General features: G+C 43.6%; 1 protein-coding gene across 2 annotated transcripts in view; it reads left to right on the plus strand.

The window, feature by feature from the left end:
- Positions 1–21,287, plus strand: part of FLI1 (Fli-1 proto-oncogene, ETS transcription factor) — a 76,945-nt gene extending 55,658 nt beyond the window's left edge. For both annotated transcript variants that reach the window (XM_082493795.1, XM_082493794.1), the window contains exons 5-8: positions 1,685–1,753; positions 16,451–16,513; positions 17,791–17,838; positions 18,811–21,287. In XM_082493795.1, the coding sequence (XP_082349921.1) occupies positions 1,685–1,753; positions 16,451–16,513; positions 17,791–17,838; positions 18,811–19,340 (710 nt within the window). In that variant the 3' untranslated portion in view covers positions 19,341–21,287. The remainder of the gene's footprint in view (positions 1–1,684; positions 1,754–16,450; positions 16,514–17,790; positions 17,839–18,810) is intronic.
- Positions 21,288–22,816: the final 1,529 nt, after the last annotated feature.

Here is a 22,816-nt window from a genome sequence, read left to right on the forward strand (position 1 = left end):
GAAACCATCTGGTGAAAACATGAGTGAGGTGGACAACACTGTGGGCAGTTCTTCCCGCAGCAGCGAAAGAGCAGCCAATCTCTCAAAATATTTAAGCTAATCACTTTGGCTATCTGCAGCTTTCACAGTCAAGGTACCCTTGGGATCCCTTTGAACTCTTTGCCTCCGAGTTTACCATATTATCCATCCTGGTCTTTTGAAACATTCCCTGTCTTGCAGCACCTGGTAGCATCCATCCTCCGCTCCCTACGAGTAGGCTTTGTTTTCCAACGCCTTCTACCTCTGTGTACATGCTGGCTTGTGCATGTCCTTGGCTTTGTTTGCATTTGGGGAAGAAAAGAAATCCGTAGGGAAACGGCCAATAAGGTGCAGCACCTGCAATGGCTATTACTTCTGGCAGTGAACTGCCTAATCCTCAGGTCTCACAGGAAAGTGAGACATACTGTGAATACTACTGAGGGGCAAGTGAGGTCAGTGTTATTTGGGATCATGCGGATTAGAGGAATGTGGAGACTGCGTGGCTTAGTCACAAGATCCTAATCAGTTAGTATTACAGTACCTGCAAAAGAGGTATTCTTAGCCCTGCCAAAGGATCTGGGGATGCTCAGAGGCAGCATAGCACATACAGAAATCTATACTGTTTGCTGTGTGTTGCTTAGGACTAGGTACCTTAAATGGGACAGAATCTCACCGAATAGAGGGCTATGTATATATGAATAGCAGAAAGTGTCTGTAAAAGCACTTCTCATTCATACCCACCCGTGGCAAGATTGGTGCCCTGCTCCAGTTCACATCACAGAAGGCGCCTCTGCCTTGTTAGGAGTGTCAGCCCCTGATGCAGTAGAAACTTTTTCAAAGAGCTGTAGGTAAGGTGAGCCTAGAAGGTTATGTAGGGTAAACAGATATAACTAGACAACCATGAAATGTGTATTACATGCTGGCTTCCGAGAGCTCACAGGGCCTCCTCCTCCATTTCCAGAAGAGTTGGCAGGAGAACCAAAGTAAAATGCTTAGAAAAGAACATTTCCACCACAGACTGTACAAAACAAAGACCCTTCCACTGGGTTCTTTTTTGTGCTTCTCTTGAACAGTTTTGTTTCAAGTGGGGCTGGATGGAAAGGCCACTCTGAACCAAGCAAACTAGTTTCAAATTCCACAAAGCATGGGAGATGCTGGAATATCAGTGACATTTTTGCAGCAGTTGGCTCAAAACCAAGCATGTGACACTCTAAAAATGTTCAGATCCTGACAGTGCAATTCATGTCACTTCTACTGTATGTTCCTCAAACAGGAAATTTCTCTGTCACAGCCAGAGAGAGAAAAGCTTCTTCCTTATCTTGTAGTACTATCTGCCATAGTAATTTCTAGAGGCTCTGCTGTGATAGATATTGTACCTGTATAAATGTACTGTACAACCTCACCCCTTTATATCAGTTTTCAATGGAGGACATCAAGGTGCTCAGTGAAGGAGGCAAATGTCTGTATTCTGGTTTGCAAGTGGAGAAACAGTAGCACGTATGACATACAGCTACCAAGCTTTTAAAAGAATTTCGTATCCATCATAGAAAATGCGCCTAATTGTCTGAAAAATTTGGTCTTTAGATCCTAGCGATAACCTGGCTGCATGGTTCCCCACTGGCAGAGCACATTCAAACTTCAATAACTCCTTTTCTTTTCATTATAGGTAGCTCACTGCTGGTCTACAATACTCCATCCCACACAGAAGCTTCCTCACGTCTTGCCACCAAAGAAGGTCAGTCTTTTGCATAGAAATGTCCTGGCTGCCTGTGCTCTCACAGTGTTTTTGATTGGGTTAAAACTAGTCCACGAAAATGTTCTGATCTGCTGTGCCCACACAGCATGGTTAAAATAGAATAATTCACAATTTGCAGCCCCATCCATGCTGAAAATCACATCTCCACTTGTCCAGCCAACATTGTGGCATAAAATGTATATCTGTCATTTTCACACTTGTGTATTACTGAGCTGATGAACTGATGGCGTATTTTATGTTCTTTATGTGAAACAGTTTGAAATCTCAGATATATAGCAAGGACTGAGGCACTATTTCTCTCTGAATGAGTTCATAGTTGAAAGGATAAAATTTTCTCACAATAAATTCCATTACTGAATAAATGCCACTCAGGTCTTCCAAAACCATTCACGAATCTGTCAGCTAGTTTCAACCACCAAGGAAGAGCAAATGTATCTTTGCGACGCTTTCATTTTGGAACATTTTTATTTTCTTTTTCAAATAACCCCAAATTTTTAATCTAGTAGAAATTCTGATCATGTAGATAGATCTTAGAAACCTTGAAGTTTAAAAGTTAATAACAGACTTAGGGCTCCTTCAGGCTTTTGAATTGTTTGTATATCCTTAAGTCAGGTTTTTCAGGTTTTCCTCTGCAGCTGCAGTCCTAATCGTTTTTCTTAATGAAAAAATGGATTCTCAGTCATGGTAAAATTATGAGAGTTGGTGGGATGGGTATGATGCACACCCCTCACCTACATATGACAGTAAGTCACCGTCGGACAGTTGAATTGCTAAAGGCCAAATAGGGCGCTGAAGACCAAAAATCTGGTTCTGTGCTCTATAATTTACTCTATAGGACTATAAGCCTTGGGTTTGGTCTTCCTTTCCCTTGGTGTAACTGCAGGAACATTGGTTTCATTTCACTAAACTGTGTTCAGCTCCTCCATTTGAAAAGCTTCTGGGAAAAGTGTGAAATCTCATGTCTGCCATATGAGATAACCCACCTAGAAGCAGTCTGCCCTCGTGCCGAGACAGTTTCCTCACCTCATATGTAAACATTTCTCTGCTTTTCAGGAGAACGCGGCTTCAGGTTTGCATTTCAAAGAGTAGTGGGGAAAGGCAGAAAGTCTTTCATTTAAGCAGCTGAAGGGAGAGAGAGAAACCCCCCCATTTCACGGAAAGCAAACTGAGATCACACCTTTAACAAGGTTCTGCATGGCGTGTCTGGCTGCGTCACTGACTAGCGCTGCTCTTAGAGCCAGCACTCCTTTCTCCTCGCACCACGCTGCATTTCACGCTGCTCCAACATCTGTCTTGGACCCTGGACACAATATCAGTGCTGGTTTTTGCAGCAGCTTCTTTTGTCCAGCATACAACTATCCACTTGAGCTGCCTGTTCCCTGGCACACCGTTCTCTCTTTATGAGACAGGCCTTCATTGATAAAAACATGGTACATTGCAGAGACAAAGCCATTCGGGCTTTTCTGTAACTGACTACTTTGACGCTAACAGTCATCTATTTAAAATTAATAAAAGCTAGGCTTGCTCCTATTTGAATAAAGCAGACGCACACGCACGTGTTCCTCCACAATTTCCCCCGTAAACATACACCCACATCCAAGACTGGGCTCTTTCTGTCTCAGGCCAGGTGGTTGCTAAAAATAAAGGGAAGAAAGCTGCAAATTTTTTATTAAAGAGAAATGCTCTGTGTAAAATTGCACTCCTCTGAATTTTTTATACCCTTTATCTTTGCAAGTTGGGCCCAGAGTCACTCAGGCAGAAAGAAATTTGAGGGAAAAAATGTTCCTCCCCCTCCATTTTTACTGCCCTCAAGTGTGTTTCTTTAGTACAGCTGACAGAAGTTTGCATTTGATTTCTGTCAGCTAGGCGTTTTTAACTTTACGTGGTACTTTCATCGTCTGTCAATAAAGGACTAAAAGCACCCATGGGATAGTCAAATAAAAATTAAGAACTAGCATAGAAATGTTGAAATCCCGTCTATTCCTCTACTATTTCTTCCTACAATGCATAAATTTCCTCTGCATTCATTTGATGTCTGAATACTGTTCTAGGATAAACTGACCCGCTTCGACCTATAGTCACTGATTCATGCTCCAAATAAGAGCATATTGTGAGATAAGAAGACAGGATAAGAGACACGTGAACATGACAGGCTGACAGATAAGGAATTGGGGGAGCAGAGTGAAGTGTCCTGTCCAATGTCAAAGAAGAAACTCGTGATGGACGTAAAGCTGGGCTTGGAATTCCTCAGCCTCAGTCTAGTCTGTTAGGCAACAAGATTTTCCTTGCTTCCTTCTAAGGCTTTTTAATGGGCTGTCTTCAAGACAATGATATACTTTTGGAAAAGGAATTGCAGGTTAAAAATAACGTTTTTTATAGGTATTTTCTTGTCTCCTTAACTTCTCAAAAGATGAAACATTTTACTTTATGTTAATGCGTCTTGAATCTACTAATCCTGTAAATATTTCTTCCCTCTATGCCTGTGAATAAAAAGACAAATTTTTCTAACCACCTTCCCTTGAGGATTCAAAAGCAGGAGGAGGTGATGAAATCCTACAATACATGTCAGAGAGAGGAAAATACTATTTTCTTCGCTCCTCCTGTAATTTTTCTTGCACGTTCTCTAAGACCACATAGCTAATGCAAATAACCTGCTTGTGCAAATTCCAGTGAGAAACGCATGCTCTTTGCACGCGCTTACACTGTGCTTTATACAATGTATTCCATCCACATACTGGAAAAAAGAACCTACCTGGCACAAAAAGCTACGGCTGCAACACAGACAGACAGACGCAAGTGTTTCAGATGCAGTGTAGGGCTCTACTCTCTCCCGAACCGGTTAGAGACATAGCAGGGCGCGCTCGGTGTCACCCAGGAGCACGGGGCACCGCTTGACCTGTGGGCCAGGCTGGCAAGGGCAGCGCTGCTGTCACAGGACTGGATTTCGCGCTGTGGCTCTGGAGACAGAACCGCCTTGGCTGGTTGCAGCTGCAGGCTTTACTCCCTTTTTCCCTTCTATTTTCTGCCCTCTCACTTCTCTTCTGCAATGCCAGCTCTGCATACAGAAGAACCTGAAGCGCTACTTTAGGAGAGTTAAACTGCTTTCATAGCAGAAACAGATACTGTAAACTTATACAGCTGCTGCACAAAGCATATGCGTTTTGTTCTCAGATCAGATAGGTAGAAACCTTGCTGTGTTCAAAGGACTCTTGTTGCCTGAGCTTCTTTGCTTCTCAGCCTCATAAACACTCAAAAGTATGGTATTTAGCGTCATTGGTACAAATTGTCTTCAGCTGCCTTTGAGAAATAAATTGCTCTAATGAAAATCACCAGTATTTTTTGGCTAGAGAACAATTTTCTGGAAAATGAAATGAGGTTGCTCTCATTGCTGAATGGAAAGATTTGTGTCCCACTCCCAGCGCTCCACTGGAGAGATGGTCTGTTTCATTTTCCGTGACTGTTCAGAGCAATGACTGACCTACTGTAGGTACCGGAGACATGAGAAAAGCATCTGAAACCACATTATCTGCCCAAATCCGTGGAGATTTTAAATTGCTTGCCATCAGAATGGTGTCATTTAAGTAGGTTTCCATAGGGAAATGGAAAGTATATTCACATACAACAACGTTTAGGAGGCCAAAGGGCTGTGTCCTGTATGGTTGTGAGCATCTCTTAGCAGGATACTGCTGGCAGTTTCCAAAGAGGCAGAATCATGACGTGTTGATGTGTAAAATTACGTGTGTCTAAACAGGCACGTAGGAATGTCTGGCGTTGTATACATGGTGCTTTGTAGTACGTGCTGATAACGCAGAGAGGTGGGTATTCGTGCAGCGAGGTGCCAGAGCAGGAGAAAGGAAGGTTTGGCTGATAAGAGCTACACCAACTCATCATGCGTGAGAATTTAGGGGAGCGATTTTTGCATGGCTGTTTGCGGGCAGATTACAGGTTATGTGTGATCTTGATTAAAAGGCTGGATTCAGCGTGGGTCTCTATCCTCCAGCACTGTCCTCTGCATACGACAGGCTCAGCCTAAGGCAACATAGGTAGCTTAGAAAAGCGGTAAACCAGCACTAGCCCAAAGTCTCATAAATCCAACCTAAATTCAAGCAGAACAGAGGAAAAACTGATGTGTTACCTGCATTTTCAAAGCGGGAAGAAATTTGTATGTGAATACATGAATATGGATGTAGGAGACAAATTTTAAGGATTTGGTCTGTGGCTATTATGTGTTTATGTTTGTATTATAAAAGTGTTCCTGTGAACAATAAGGATGTTTGGGTATAAGGTGCGGTTGCTTGTATGTTTTGTTCGGTTGTTGGCAAATTTAAGGAGGTAAACAAATCAGTGAGCTCCGAAACTCACACAGCATGATTTCCCATGGGTTTGTACCCATGTTTATTGTGAGCCCCTAAGAAAGAATGTCCTGATGTTGGAGCATTACTAAGATCTCTCTCACGCAGATTCCCTGGTACCTAACAAAATATGAGTCCGTGCAGCTGCTTTTCTCACCATCAGGGCTGCAATCTCTCTCCTCTTTCCCCAGCAGTTTCCTTTAGGTTGGTAGGAACTCTTTAAAACTCATCTCTCCCGCTTGTCAAATTTGGTGCCAATTTTGGGTAACGGGTTCAAAAGTTTTTGGGGGACTGGAGAGAGAGAGGGGCAAAGAGACCGCAGGCAGCATGATTGCATAAGCACGGTTCCCACAGGAAACTAGTCTCAAATTCCTGCATAAAATTCTTCTCTTGAAAAGGCCATTTTTCAGGTCTAAAAGGTTGTCATGTGAAAAATATTGACCAGTTTCAGTAAACTCTTCTTTAGAGTGTGTCAGCAAGGCCCCTTGTTCACAGCAAAGGTTATAAACCCTCCAGTCTTAGTCATGTCAGAGAAAAAGCAGTTGCAGCTTTATGCCCTTTTAATTGTCTGTACACGCTAAAACATTTGTCGATGATATTTGTGTGCCTGGTGATGAAATATCCCATTTTTAGCTCTGTAGCAGAAAAAGGGGAGGCTTTTTTGGTGCTTCTCTTGCTGCGACTGTGTGGCCAAACCAGGGATTTATGATTTCAGGAGAGACAGTAGCTAGCACTCTTGGATTTTTCTTTTTTCTTTCTCTTTTTTTTTTTTTAATTGTTTTCCTTTGAAATTCCAGAGTTAGTGTTTTGTCTGCTTTCTCCCTGACCCTCTTCGGAGGCAGGCGTGTGTTTTTTCACCAGAAAAACTGGAAACAAAGAATCGTTGTCTTCAAGCTGTAGCAGGCAGGAAACCCAACTCACAAGGGATCACCCTGAGCCAGCGCTGTCCCAGAGTAGACTCCAGTTCTCTGAATTCAACCTGACAGCTTGTCTGGAGCACTTTCTAAGTAACCATTATCCTTCCTTTTCTCCCAGCAAAAGAGCTATTATTTTTTTGCCTAGGGTGCACTGCAAGCAATGTTATTGCACGGGGGGGGGGGGGAGGTGTTGCACGTTTGCTGGGGTGCAGTCCCTCCCGTGAAAAGCTCTTGGAAGCGCTTTGGCTGTTTCCGAAGACAAGAGTAATTTTGTTTCCTGATAACGAGTTAAATGGGCAAATGCTGTAAAACTGCTAGCTGCAATGTCTGCGCATGTGTCTTCCCTTCCCTTTTCTCTTATGTGTGTATTGCTGCGTCTAGCTTTTTTCTCCATGAGTACGCATTTCTTTTTCTTTACTTCTGCATTTGTGCGTTTTTCAATAAGCACGTCAACTGTTTGGTTTCACCCCTCTGTGGGCGGGGGGTAAAATATGCACAGTGCTCTTTGCGTATTTGCGCACGCTCCTATGTGTGTTTTGGATGAATGTGTATATACGTGTGCGAAGGGTGCTCAGAAACGCGCCTTTCAGCGTATGCAATTGTGTGTCTGCGTTTTTGCTCGGCAGCATGCCTGTCTGCATGTGGCTGTTGGTGTCTGCAGCCCGGCGTAGCTCAGTAACGTGTATGTTGACTGGAAAGTGACTGCTTTTCAAAGCTGGAGGGATTCTTAGGACACATACTTCAGTCTTCATGCGCTGTGCATTGGGACTTCTGCTGCTGATATTAAAAAAAGCAACAACAGCACCAAAAAATCTCATTACTTCCTCCTTTTCTTCATAATGTGTCTTTGTAAGCGTTGCACAGGGTAACTGAGACGTGAATCAGGAAGTTCCACCGCTGCACGGCTCTGGGATGTTTTTCTAGCCCCACTCACACAACTGGGGGCTGTCGCCTATGGCTCAAAGCAAACAGGGAATGATTCCAAATTTTGGAGGCCAGAGCCCTCCTCCGAGTGGGGGAGCAGAGCTCCAGGCTCTAGAGCTGCGGCGTGTAGGAGCTCCTTCACGTCGCCCTGGCAGGCTAGGTCTAACGGGGGGAGAGGAATCGCAGATCTCAAGTCAGAATGCCCTGCTTCCGAAGGTCCCTGCCCCTGTCTGTCCAAGCTGAATGAGTCCCCTTTGGAAATCCTGATTCCTACTTCTGTGCATGCGCTCTGTTACCCTCCAGATCCTGGCTGGTGCTGGTAATACGTGGGCTTCAGCCACAGTACTTTAATCTGACACTGGATCTAGAATAGGAGTTAAATTGAAAAGGTTTGTTGGCTCTGGTCTGTATTTCCATAAGGATAGCAATTATAACCGGGCTCTCAGCTACTTTCAGAGATTCCCCAAGTTAAACCTGTTTTTCATGTCCAGGCTCTGCAACAGATTTCTTACATAAATCCAGCGGTCAATCCCTTCTCCCTTGGTTTGAGTTGACTTCGGATCAAAACCCAATGTTGTTCCAAACCTCAGCTTTGGTCTCTGTGTCAGTTTCTTGTCTCTAAGGTTAATAGCAATGTAGAGATTGGATGTTGGATTATATTTTATTTTATTTTAATTGTGAAACAAACAAATAATCTGATAATGTAGAATAGAGGTTATTTTGAAATTATTCTGCACTCAGCTAGTTGCTTGCTCTTAGTGGAGAGACTTAGAATTACGTAATTCCCCGTGTGATCCCTGTACTGGTGATTCTTGAGCGCAAGGAGCAGGATGTTGTGGTCTTGAAGCAGAAACAAATGAGTTTGGTGCTTGAAGGTACTGGAAAGTTTTATGTGACCATGAGAACAGTCATAGTAATACTGGCCGTGAATGACATACAGCATGACATATGGCATACGTGCTAAGTAATTGTTTTAGTTAGCAGAAATAGTAAATTGGAAAGTAATTCCTTGCAAAATAAATGATACTGTGGGTGAGATTTCAAGGCCTCAGTGTACACAGTTATGACACACATGTAACTGGCACCTGTGTGTGTGTGCCATAGGGCTAAATGTTATGGGACTGACTTTTTGCTGACTTGCATGAGCCACTTCTTGTAGCCATTTGAAAAGGCTGGAGGACTCCTCATGCTCTGCTCTGCTTTCTAGTCCTGTTCCACCATCTCTGCTACACACTGTCAAACCTCCTACAGACAAATGATAGCATCCGCAGCCTTCACAGCTTTGTGCTAAGAAAAACTGCATCTAAGCAAATCTCTTGCTGCTGTAGGGGTTTGCACTGTGTGTGTTGAGCATTTAGTATGTATACTTAGAGCCAGAGTGGGCCTGGGAAGAACCTTACAGACTCTACAACCTTTATGTTTGCTGCCATCATTTAAAACAATGCATCTAATGTTTCTAGGAGGAGTTGGAGGTGTTTTTGGCTTCCTCGCCCCTCCAGAAACCCACAGTCTAGGTTTCTTCTCTCCAACTGGCTTTAAACACAACCCCACCTCTTCAATGCGATCTCCAGGAGGTTAAATGACTGGAGTGTGAGGACTGGACGCTCAGCAGCTTGGCAGACCTTGCTTACATGTTTGGTTTGCAGCAGTAGTGTTTTTTGTTCCCGTGCGCCTATGTTGGGACTTTTCCAAGGTACCAGAATAGTGCCACCACACACAACCTCGCTTTGGGAGGAAAAGCGGTGAGTTCCTATGCCCTCCTTTCTTTCTCTCCCTGTAAAGTCGTTGCCGCAAAATAGACCCCAAGCGACCACTTAGATTAATCACAAGTCTCAATCCCCTAGGACACCTGGTTCTGCTTTCCCCATCTAGAGAAGCTAATTTAAATACCAGCCACCAAGCCACGATCCTTTCTTCCTACCAAAGCAGAAGGACTCATTGCAAAAACCAGACTGTATTCTGCATGGAGAAGCCCATGGATCCCACAGCCCACTTCAAATTTGCAGCTTTCTCCTTCCCCTGATTTGCTACATTGAAATCTGTAAGGCCAAGTCCTGTCTGGAAATATAGTGCCTGTGCTCCCTAATTAAATAAGAGAGGGTATTCAGGAGCAGGTCCGTCTGTATTTCAGGTTTGGGATTTTTTCTGTTACGTGAATTCAGGTCATTCAAATCTTCTTTGTAAAGTCCCCCAAGGTGCTGTGGTAAGGAATCCAACAGAAGATGGCTAAATGACTGCAGTCATTACTGGTGTTATTATTCACCTGAGTCAGCAAGGCAGACTTGGTCAGAGGCTGCTAGTGCGTTTCAAAGGGAGATGGAGGCAGCGTAAGTAAGCAATCGGACAATTCACTGAGACTCGGGAAACCTACCTTTATTTTCTTCCTGGCTTTGTCCCCATGACTTAGGACATGCCACTGTCCATCCTCTGGCTGCCTAATCTCCTTGGAAGTATCAGCTTCATTAGGCAGAGACTGGTGGGCTCTTTTGATTGCTTAGCACTTATCATGCTGGGGAATCTAGATGCCCCCCCCCCCGAGTTTGCTGCACGTGTGTTTCCCCGGACACCTTCTACAAAAGCTAACCCAGGCACGATACTGCCCGTGGGTCTGGCAGAGAGAGCTGATGTTCAGACCAGTCACTTTGCACCTTGACAGTGAGCCCCAGCAGTTCATAAAGCAGACAGTGACTGGCTGGAAAAGAGCTGCCGCTGCTGCCAGTGATGCCATGAATATGACAAATATGCCATGCTATTCCTTCCCAGCCTTGCTCGCAATTAAGGGCACTATGCCAGCATAGACGGCATTTCAAATAAGATTCCCCTGTAGTGCCTATAAAGCATTTAGTCCATAAATGACCCAGCCCCACTGTATCCATCGTAGAACAAAAAGGCCTGAAAAACGAGGATATTACCGGCCCAGTGCCCATTATTCTCCTGGAAAGCCTTATCAAGGCTGGTAGCACAAAATAGTGCCTGAATCTGGTTTGGCTGAAAAAGCTCCTACGGAGAGAGCAGGATGAAGGGGCTGTCAGCACTTACCGAGCAGCTCAGGAAGCACAGGGACTGTGAGCCTATTGTTCAGTTGAAATCCCCCCCCCATGCTTCTCCCCTCCGTCCCAAGCTCTCAGATTTATAAAACACCATTTTTTAAAAAGAATTTTAAGAACTTTTTAAAGCTTATCAGAGAGGGTTTGCTCTCTAATACATCATATCTTAAACACAGATTCCCTAATGGCTTGTTTGTTGGACTGCATTCAAGCTGAAAGGACCGCTAAGCATCTAGGATGGTCTTTGCTGTGATGTGGAAATCTGCTTGGGGATTTTAAGCCCGGTTTCCTAGGGAAATGAGTCTGTGCGTGTCTGTCCATCTGCCCCCAGCAATATTTGAGCCTATTAGGCTGTTTAGGCTAAATACGATCCAGAGGTATGGGGAACAGGAGCGAAGCAGCACTCAAGCTGTGAGATGGCGGGGGGGGGGGGGGGGGGGGGGGGGGGGGGTGTCTGTAAAGGTGGGCTGGTGGTTTGGTGGAGCCTGCCTTATCTTCCCGACTGCAATGCCATACTCCTACACTTCCACAGCACAGCCTGCAGCCGTTCTCCTCCTCCGTGTCCCACAGTCTCAACCCGGGGAAACCTGGGACGCACTCCTCAGCCGCTTCCCCATGTCAAGTCCTTCCTTTGTTGCAGCAGACAGTCTGACGAGAAGAAACTGCAGAGGTTTGGAGAATTAAGCTCATCTCTTGAACTTTACAGGGCAACCTCCCTAATGCCCAGTCTGGATCTTGCTAATTTTGCCATGTTCTAAGCCTTTTCTCAGCCTTCTGCGTGGCCTCGCAGGCTGTTTCACTGCTGTGTTATTTCTGATTTACATCTAATTCCAGAGGAATCAATAGGCTTTGAAACGGGAGGTGCACAGCAGAGGATGAGAACTTCCGTATAGCACAGAGGGTGGCGAGGCAGGAGCCGAGGCAGGTTTGGGGTGAGAAAGTATAGACTGAGGTTAGAAGGTGTCCAGAGACCAGTGCTACGCAGTCTGTTCCACACAGCCTGATTTTTGGGAAAGCCACTTCATCTGCAAAAGGCAGCTAAAGCCTGAGGAAAGTGCATTTATGCATGTAAATAAATAAAATTATGTTTAACCTTCTTCCCAGGCGCACTGTGAGTGTGAATGTTTGCAAAGCTGTGAGATCCTTAGTTGAAAGGTGCTGTGAAAGTGCAAAGCATTATTAATATCCTTTACCTTACTCATAATAGAGTATGCATTCATTCTGGGGAATTTCTGGACATAAACCAGACAGCTGCAGAATGACATTTCTTGAAAGCATCTATGATTTATTTTCTGCTCTTTAATTCCATTTTGTATTGAACACACATTTGTCATAGGACTGTTGTTCCACTGCGCCTTTTAAGTCTAAAACAGACTTGGGGACCTGATCCTTAGCTGGTATAAATTTGCCCCTAACTTCACTGTAGGTATTTGCTGATTTACACCAGAGGATGACCTCAGTCCAAATCTTTTAGTTGAATTTCCATAGCACGGCAAGTTTTGGTGTAAAAACCAAGTGGTTTTAATGACAGATAAGACTCTCCCTGTAACTAACCGTCTGGCTGGAGTTCTGTAGGATCTCTTCGAGCCACTGGGCGTCAGGTCCTGGGAACGATATTGTTTTTGCAGAAACCCGAGTCTCTGGATAGGTTCCCTGGCTCTGCCTTTTCCATTTTCTTTTAAACACGTTCAGCTTTAGGGTCTGGGCCTGGAAGCCGGGAGGGCTGGTGTGGTTCTTTCACGTTGCACGGATTTTTGTGAAAGCAAAACAAAAATAGCTTAGTGGATTTGGACTTCTTTTTTTTTTTTTTTTTTTTTTTTCTGAGAAGGAGGGAAAGGGTTGGAAACTTGTACTAGCTGAGTGAACACATTTCAGTAGCAACGCCTGTATGGCTAACTATGGTATTTAACCCTTCTTACCATTGCAGAGTCACGCTCAGAGCTACGTCTCATCCTAACAACACAAGTGCAGCTGCCCCTATCTATGTATACCCACACTTTACTCCATAATTCATACCGTGTAGGGAAAACTGAGGCAAAGGGACTCATCTGAGGTACACTGAACCTGGGTTAAACCTGGGCTGAGTCTCATGCACACCGTCCTTCCAAGCTGGCATTTTGCAACCTAAAACATACGCTCCAAGGAAACCCATTCAGAGCGCTTTGAATTATAATTTTGACCAGGCTTAGCCACATTTATCTGGAGAACCAAGCCTTGATCCTGTAAAGCCCAAGAAGCCATAGCAATACACGCCTGATCAGCACATCTGATTGTAATAGTGTCACTTATTGGTTAAAAAACCCTCGGGAGATGCACTTTACACTCTTTCTGTGACACTGTGAGCAAAGCAGGCTCCTCCTCTGTGACAAAGTTTCTCCATCTGGAGGAGAAGGATGATCATCTGTCCAGATGACGGCCTATTTGTTTACTCAAAACATGCTGATGCATCTGAACCAACCAACCCGTTTGTGGCAGTTGATTCGCTTCAGTCAATTATCTGACCCAAAAAGAATCAGAGAAAATTGAAAATTTTCAGTGAGTTCTGCTACTTTTTGGAAAGGAATTTTTTTTTCCCAATTTGAAAATAAGTCTTCTATTGGAGAATTAATTGCTACTTTTCTTTTTAACAGGATCACCATGTAAATAACATTTCCACTAAAATTACACAATGGCAAAACTGTTTCTGATTGAGCTAAGCAAAATGTACATTAGCATCTCGATCGGTGGAAATTTCCGAGGTTCTGCCTTTCTCTCTCAATGCGGAACTCATGCTTTTTTCGAAATATTTCCCAAAACATTGCTCTAATAGCTCTGGTTGTAATACTTCTGAAGGATATCCCAGGGGAGAAATGAAAGTCAGAGACTGGCTGCAAAGAGGACATGGGAAAAGCCAGTGGTTACTTCAGACCTCATCTCTGCTCTCCTGATTTCAGTCACTGATAGCGCAGCGGCCAAAGCTCCGGGTGCGCTCAGATGAAGTTCGGATTTGCACGACGGGTTTCCAGCAAGGAAAATGCCACCCCGTGCGACCAGCCGATTATTTAAAACAATGACAGCTGCTGAGAACTGAGCTTGGGGATGAAGCTCCCCGGCAGCGCCAGGCTGCCAGCCAGCGTCCAGCCCTGCTGCTCCTTGCCCAGCCGTGGGAGCGGGGACAGGGCTCCCTTTGGGGGACGGCACGGCTGGGGCTGCCGCCTCCTTCTTCCAGAGATATCCCATCGCACTCTTTGTACCAGGCTGAAACCGTAGTGGTTTGTTTTTCAGTCTGATCTATTTGCAGTGGGGTTTGCGGTTTCTAGTAAAAAGGGAAAAAACAAATAAGTAAAATAAAAATAAAAACGGGCAGATTACAAGAGCTCTGTTTTCCCCCATTCCCCGCTCTTCCCTCCTCCTCTTTCTCTCCCTCTCTTCCCCTCCCCTTCCCTCTCCCGTCCCTTCTCTGTTTTCCTTTTCATGCCAATAACTAGAAGGCTGTAATTTCAAAGCTGCAGCGGCTTTCCCAGCGCCGGGAGGAATGTGCAAGTGCCTGGGATGTTCCCGCAGGGAGCTGCGCAGCCCCGCTGCGCTGTGCAGCCCAACGGGGCACGAGGCAGTGCTCACTCCTTTCCAGCGCCTTGGTCAGAGTTGCATTTTGAATTTCACTCGAGAGGATGCGTTTTCCCCTTTCCCCCCTCCTTAAAATAGCTTCCTTATTGTGTGTGTCAAGTCCTTGGCCTCCCTGGGTTTTAAAGTTGCCATTTCTTTTCTGTGAAATCACAAAAGGGTTCATCTCATCCTCCTTTTCTGCCCGTGGTCTTCTGACGTCTTGGGATAGGAGAAAGGGGATCTCCTTCATGATCAGAAGGTATCAGGCTGGAGCATCGCCCAAACAGCTAGTCCCAACCCCTGTATTTACAGCCTGTTGCCTTTGTGAGGGGGTCAAGGGAGCATAGGAGTTTCGGGAGAGGAAAAATCATATATCTGCGTAATACCAATCCATTTGGGACCAAGATACAAAGCTAGATTCTTACAGGGTTTTTCTGGGAAGAGTTGATTTCAACCGCTCTGTGCCTGTTGTCTTTTGTCATTAGATCCCTCCTATGATGCAGTCAGGAGAGCAGGATGGGGCAGTAATATGAATTCTGGCCTCACCAAAAGTAAGTTGTCTCAATGGGGATCACAAATTCTGCAACAGAAGATCAAAATGAGACCGTGGGAGGAGACGGGCATGGCTGGCTTGTGTTATGAGCATCAGAATGGCGGAAGATTTGGGGATAGTCAGTAAGATAAGAGCTAGGATTATGTTATGAAAATAAATAAAAATTGACACAAATACTTTTATTATTAAATCGCGTGTTGAAATTGACAGCACAAACTTCTAATACTTTCAGGATTTGATTAAGGGGCCGGGAGCAAATCCTCTGTACAAACATAGACTCCATGTTAACTACCTGCCTGTAGTCCAGTGTAATTTTTTTAGGCACAGATGTAGAGAGCTTGGGCAGATTCTGAGTTTCTTAATACTTTTCAGAAAGTAAGATTCTACGCAAAGTCTAGCGGGCAGCTAGGGCCCCTACTGCATGAACCCTACTCACGCAACTGTTCTTGTTTCTTACTGGTTTTACAGTGTCTCTGAATTCACAGTACCACTCTGGGTGACATCTCGTTAGAAATATCGGTTTCCTTTCCCTAAAGACTGTATTCAAGCTAACATCACCCACTGATTCTGGGCTACACTCCCCTCTGCTTCCACTGCTGGGACGTATCCCTGCGCAGCGGTGCAAGCTGAGCACGTTTGACTCTCAATGAGATACTTCTGGGTGCAATAAACGAGGCAGAACCTGGCTGTCAGCTTATGCTTCCTTTGCTTTGCAGCTTTCTGAGCGATGCGCACTCTAAATGTGAAGGCTATTCTTTGAGCTAGTTTTCTGTTATGAGAAACGATGTGAAGAGAAGGAACAGACGTTAATATTGAGGTGATTTATAGAAATGGTCGTGGTATTTTCAACAAAACGTTTGATTTGACAAAACCAAAACTTTTTTTTGCATAAAAAGGTTGGTTTAAATAAAGAAATCCTGCTTCCAAAAAGCGTTGAAAAAAGTTCCAACATGAAAGGTCAGAATTTATGCATTTTAAAAAATCCAATTTTCTGTTCAAAACATGGATGTAAACTAGAATGGAAGTTAAGTTACTATAAAAGAAAATTAATAAGGTACCTGCATAATATTTTTTCTTGCCTCATCTGCATATTTTCATTTTACCGTGAAATTCTTAATTTCCAGTGAAATCTCTTCATTTTATAGTGCCATTTCAAAACTATCAGCGCTTAGGATTAGAAAACTTCTCCCAACCCAGTTGCTATTATTCCTGTTCAATGTATCTTGTACTTGTCTTGTTCTCTGTTCATTCCCCCTCTTCTGTTCTAGTACATATAAGATCTTTTTCTGTTTTTACAGGCCCTCCTGTTGCAGGGACGCAAAATGTGAATAAGACAACAGAACAGCAACGGCCTCAGCCAGGTAACCGTGGATTTTGTCCCCAAAGTAGTTACATTTGTACTAGATTGTGTGAATAAATGTGTCAAGCAGCACCAGCCGTGGGCACAGGACAAACAGGCAGAGCCTTCCAGGGAAGTCTCAGAATAATGAATCAACTGTGACAGCAATTGTTCCGAACCGTTTCTATTTTACTGCCTTGTCCTTCCCCATTGAAAAGCAACATCCTTGTTTTAGCTGAGTCACCTGCAGTGCCTAGCATCAGTTGCATCTCCTTTGAAGCGTCACGACGTGCCGGGTTACAGGTCACCACGCCGTTAGGGGCACAGAGCTGTTTAGGCTGCAGCAATGGAGTGTCTGCGCATTACCTCTTCACCTCTGCTGCAGCGATGGTCAGTGGAAGTATCTCCAAACAGAATCAACGGGGCTTCCCCTGCGTCAAAGAAAACCAAATGAGAAAAGCAAACCCTGTTGGGCAGCAAGCAGTAGTGTTTCCTGCTAGTTTCCCAAGGGGCCTTTGAAAAGCTAAATACCACCTTCTCTGCTTTGCACAGCTGCTTTCTATCCCCCCCTTTTTTTTTTAGGAGGTTGGTTCTTTTGGCATTGATTCAATCCACGAGCAAATGCTATAGATCCAAATCACCAAAACCAGAGAGAAGCAAAGGAGAAGTGTAGAGATTAGGGCTGAGGAGGCCCCACAAAAAGGGAAGGAATTCATTCCTAATAAGTGCACTGTGGGGTTTTCAAGAAACACTCAGCCTCATTGGAGCCAGTGACAAAACTCCTGTAACTCCCATTTGTCTAACGCGTTGCTTGCTTCGGTAAGGGAGAGTTGGGTGAACATTTCACTGACCTCAGAGGGAAGCAAGCTGGACTGCTAATAAGTGAATTTGAAAATCTCATCTGCTGTCCCGCTCTTTTTATTAGGAGAAATATATATGCTCCTGATTTGTTACTGCTCTACTATCCCACACTTCTTTTTTTCACGTTTCATGTTTTCTAGTTGACACATAAGTGTAGAGTGTGTCCAAAGAGATTACAATCTTTGAAAGCAGGCGGAAAGTCTGAAACCAATGGCAGAATCACTGTGCCATTTCAGATCCCATAAATAATCGGTGGTTGTTTGCTAAAAAAGAAATAAGTAACACATCAAGTCTGTTCCAGGCCCGAAGAGAAGAGGCAGTATGAGTAAAGAAAGAAACTGAAAATTTGAACTGGTTTCTAGAATAAACAATAGTGAACCGTTGTTTCTTTATGATGAAGCATTTTTTAAAATAGCTTTTGTTGGTGGTTTTTTTTAGATCCCTATCAAATCCTGGGGCCCACTAGTAGCCGTCTTGCCAATCCAGGTGAGTTCGTCCTTAAATTTCAGACCGCCATTATCAAAGGGCTTAGCTCTCCTTCTGATCTATGGCTCCTGTCTGTACTGGATGAGTAGCTGTTGTCCTCTAACACAGGGGCAGGCTGTGAGAGCCAGTGACTTCAGTGGGTGTGCTCTCACAAGCGCTTTTGCACAAATCCTTACAGAAAAGTGAGGAAAGTGGTGCAACATCATCTTTGTCAGGGCAAAATCACCATCCTGAATGTTCTTAACCAAAACCATATAGGGGACTTAAATGCTAGTCTCTCAGATTTGCAGTACAGGTTAGTTTTTCACTGTCTGCGACGGATTAGCTGAATGGAAGGCACAAAGCATCTCCAAAAGTCACAGCTTAGTACCTGTCCCTAGCAGGCCATCTGCAGAAGACAACCCCTGACTTTGGGGAATAAGACCTGGAGTAAATCCTACTTGAACTAAACAAACTTGTATACATTGAATGCTTGTAGGGAAACGTCCTCATAATGCTCTTTACTATTAGTAGAACCACATCGAATAAAACTAGGAGTCATCTAGTCTGGGGAAGAAATAATCTTACATAACTCAGACCACCAACTGGAAAGAAAACTGTAGGTATCCAAAACAATATCCATGGTAAACAGTAAGCAATTAAGAGTTGAAATACACTGTGTTAACTGTTCAGTGAAAAATTTTGCAGAACAGTATGCTCGGGAAAAAACCTATTTATGAATAGCCCAAAGATTTTAAGGCCAAAGGCGACCATTATGAAATCTAATCTGACCTCAAACTCATGAACAGAACAAAAGATTGACTAACTTGTTTGCTGGGAACAGTTTATCCATTCCTACATAAGACTTTCTAAGGCTTGAAGGAGCAGTTCCCAGTAAAGATCGAGATAGTCCTTCTGTTTCCTGCCTTTGTCTTTGCTTTTAAGCAGGAAACACAATGTCATTTCCTTTCCTCTTTGGCTTGCTTCTCGCAGGGAGCGGGCAGATCCAACTGTGGCAGTTCCTCCTCGAGTTGCTGTCGGACAGTTCCAACGCCAGCTGTATCACGTGGGAAGGGACCAATGGGGAATTCAAGATGACGGACCCTGATGAAGTGGCACGGCGCTGGGGAGAACGCAAAAGCAAGCCCAACATGAATTACGACAAGCTGAGCCGAGCCCTCCGATACTACTATGATAAGAACATTATGACCAAAGTGCATGGCAAAAGGTATGCCTACAAATTTGACTTTCATGGCATTGCCCAGGCTCTTCAGCCGCATCCCACTGAATCGTCAATGTACAAGTATCCATCAGATCTCTCCTACATGCCGTCTTACCATGCCCACCAGCAGAAGGTGAACTTTGTACCCCCGCACCCTTCTTCTATGCCCGTCACATCATCCAGTTTCTTTGGAGCAGCCTCACCTTATTGGACCTCCCCTGCAGGAAGCATTTATCCAAACCCCAATGTCCCCCGCCATCCCAACGCCCATGTATCACCACACTTGGGCAGCTATTACTAGATGCTTTTATCTTCAAGTGGCCTTTATCAGTCTGGTTGGACTTTTTCTTTACTTCTGGGATTTTTATGTTTTTTGGGGGGAGCCTTAATGGATAATTGTGGCCTTTCTGGGGAAGAATTAAAACTGGATATTGGTTATTCCTGGATCAAACCTTTTACTTTTGTAACTTTGCCTCTTGTGTCTTGAACTGAGAGATGGATGCTTCTTTGGGCCAGTACTCTGCATTTTCTTTGGGTTTTAACGCTTATGTCCTCTGTAGGAATTGACTATGAAGATTGTTCACCATTACCTGGAACGATTATTAGCTTTTTGATGACAGAAATTTTTAAGGATTCAAAGGCTTTTGACAAGACATAGATCCGACTGTGGGTCATAGGAAAAGATGACTACATGGATCTTTTTCTCGCTGTGGAGAGGGTAGGCAATTTGACCATTAAGTGGAGGACGTTGGGCTGCAGGGGACCGCAACTGGAATCTTAGCTTTAAGGCATATGAGGATTTTCTCCCAACTGGAAATTAAATATATATATATAGTCATATATATATATGTACATGTATATTTTAAGAAGTAAAGGGCATTGAAGGAACTTTTCTAGAGCGTACAACTTAATTAGACTGTGTATTAACTCCAGAAACATCAGAAACCAGAACAAAAAGTAACCTAATTTCAAGCACAGACATTCCTTGAAAGCAAAAGTGAAGTAAAATAAATGACAGCAGGCCCCTGAGCTCTGCCAGAGTTTTAGGGATCGCTAAACGCTACCGATTCGCGAACGCTGTGCGTTTGTCAGACCGTCATCCAAAGTGGTCAACAAATCAGAAGGCAAATTACTGTATAAATTATGCAGAGTTATTTTTCCCTATATCTCACAGTTTTAAAAGAAAGATTAAATAAAACGAGTTGACCTCGGTCACAAATGCAGGTTTGTTTTTTACTATCAGCTCAGTTGTTTGTGGGTTGTTTTTGTTTTTGTTTTGTTTTTTTTAATGTAATTTGTACATCTTTTCAATCTGTACATTTGGGCTGTAGCTTTGTACTTTTTGCTAAAAAAATTAAAAAATAAGACATGAGTAATGTATCTGTTGGAGACAGCCTTGGTCCTGCAATTGGATCCATAATTGACCCCCGAAGTAGCCAGAAATCTTCCAGCTTTCCCTGGGTTTGTCTAGAGTAGAGTTTTTTCTTGTATTAGCCTGTCATAATTGTCTGCAAATTAACTCCACTTAGCTAACATGTTTGCATTGAAGCTGATTGAAAACATGCACCAGCATTTTAAAGCAAATATTTAAATATTTTGTGATTATTTTTCACCAAAATATTGAACTTTGGAAAGATCTTAACCACTTCATAGAGGAAATTATCAAATACTTCTCATAACATCTTTTCGAAAACTTTCACTAGGGGTTTTCATTTAAATTTTAAACCTCCAGAAATTCTCAGCCATCTCTAATTTTGCACATGTTAATTTGATGATCCACAAATGGCGGTTTGGTGCCATAAACAGAAGGGTAAACCACAAGCATTTGTGTTTTAGAACAGATGTCTAGAGCGAGGCTGAGACTTACATGTACAACCTATTAGCTAACTTGTATTAACTGGCAACCAATTAACAGGATCACAAATATCTAGTCTAGACATAACCTCTGGGAATCCGTGCGGGTGCAAGATTTGGTCCATGTGCATCCGATTGCAGGATGAGAGCCTGAAACCAGAACATTATAGTCTGCTCATAACTTTAAACAGAAGCACTGATGCCATTATTTAACGAAATGGAACAATGAGATCAAGCTAATCAGTTTAGGTCTTAGTGCTTTCGGGGTGTTTATAAGTAACGTTACTGCAATAATCGCAAAATTTAAGTATGAAGAAAATTACCCGTGGAAATGGGGCTTTTGCTACTATATATATGCAATGTACTTTTTGGATATTAAAATATATATAATTTTGCAAGTAATCTTGTTTTTTTTAAGAAATGTATTAAGTGTTACAATGGAACTGTTGTATGAAGAGGACGATGTAAAAAAATGTGACAAAATAAATGGTGGTTTTCTTCTCGAAGGCATCATATTGTCCCACTCTCTCCCTCCCATCTCATATCTGCAGATAAAGCATGAACTCTGCCTCTAAATTAAATTTAGCTAAAAAGGAAAACAAAGCAGCTCCATCATAGTGGCGATCATAATCCTTATCACTATAAAACAATATCAACTTCTTATTCCAGAAAATTTGTGTCTCTGGAGCCAGCGTTTATCAGACCTAATTTAGTTATTGAAGTGTCTAAATCAGAAACCTAGGCTCCATCTTTTGTCCATGGAGAGAGAGAGAGAGAGAGAGAGAGAAAGTGGTAGAGTAGCCAAAGCTGGAGGAGGTGAAGTGTCTTGTACGAGGACGGTGGCAGAGCTGGGAGCAGACCCTTGCCCTTGTCACAGCACCGTGCCGAGTGCCAGGACATGCAGCCTCCCTGCAAGAGCCGTAACTGACCTAATAGACATCTCCATCTGTTTGCTCTTCAGGGTGCTCAAGAAGTCATTGACAGAATGTGTATGTCCAATGCTGTATGTATTACCCGCCTGCCTGCTGCTCATGTTTCTCACCTAGCCCCAAACCCCAGGGAAAGCCAGTGCTCCAAAGCATTCCTGAGGTGGAGTAAGAGGCTGCAAAAACAAGCACTGCCAAGGAATCTTCTGATTGTGTATAAAGGTCAGGCAAAGGCACTTCCTGTATTTTTGCAGACACACGGTGGTCCTGAGAGATAGCTTGATCTTTCTGCCGATTTGATAAACCCTTAGAAATACATAACTCCACAAGTACACCATTTCCTTCCTCCACACAGAACCTTTTGTTGCTAAGTTTCTAGTACAATAGCTTTCACCGGCTTGATTAGCAAGCCCGGGCTCTGAAAAAGAGCCGTGTTAGTGCGCTCAACCACCGCAGAGCCGTTCCCTTTGTGTATTCAACCATAGTTGCTCAGTTTAGTCATAAGAGTGAGTGGTTTTTTGCTTATTTCTATTGTTTTTCACTTTAGTGCAATCCCAGATTTATTCTGGCCATGCATCATCAATAGAAATATCAAGTCTTCTTTTTTTAATACAGCGTGCCTGCCCAGTTGCCAGTAATAGGAAAATCTGAAGACTGAGATTGCGCAAAAACATCTAAAGGCAGAATCTGAAGGTTATCCGAGTGCAAGATGTCTTTGATAGCAAAATTTAGCCAGCAGGATCCTCGGTGAAAAAAAAAAGGCTTTTGAAAACAACCGACGATTTAAGAAGCATCTGTTTCTGGCTGTCCAACTTGCAACACCTTAAAAGGAGCCCAGAGTGAGATGCAAGGTGATCAGCAGCATCCACAGCTCACATCCTTTCTGTCTCCTTCCTTCCACCCTGATCTCCAGAGTACTTACTGATATTAATTTTTGCTAGTATTTGCTAATATTTAGCTTTAGGTAGAGTTTGCCGCCCACTGCAGGCTGCATTCC

This window comes from Vanellus vanellus (assembly GCF_965231255.1).
Source record: "Vanellus vanellus genome assembly, chromosome: 21".
NCBI classification, from domain to species: Eukaryota; Metazoa; Chordata; class Aves; order Charadriiformes; family Charadriidae; genus Vanellus; species Vanellus vanellus.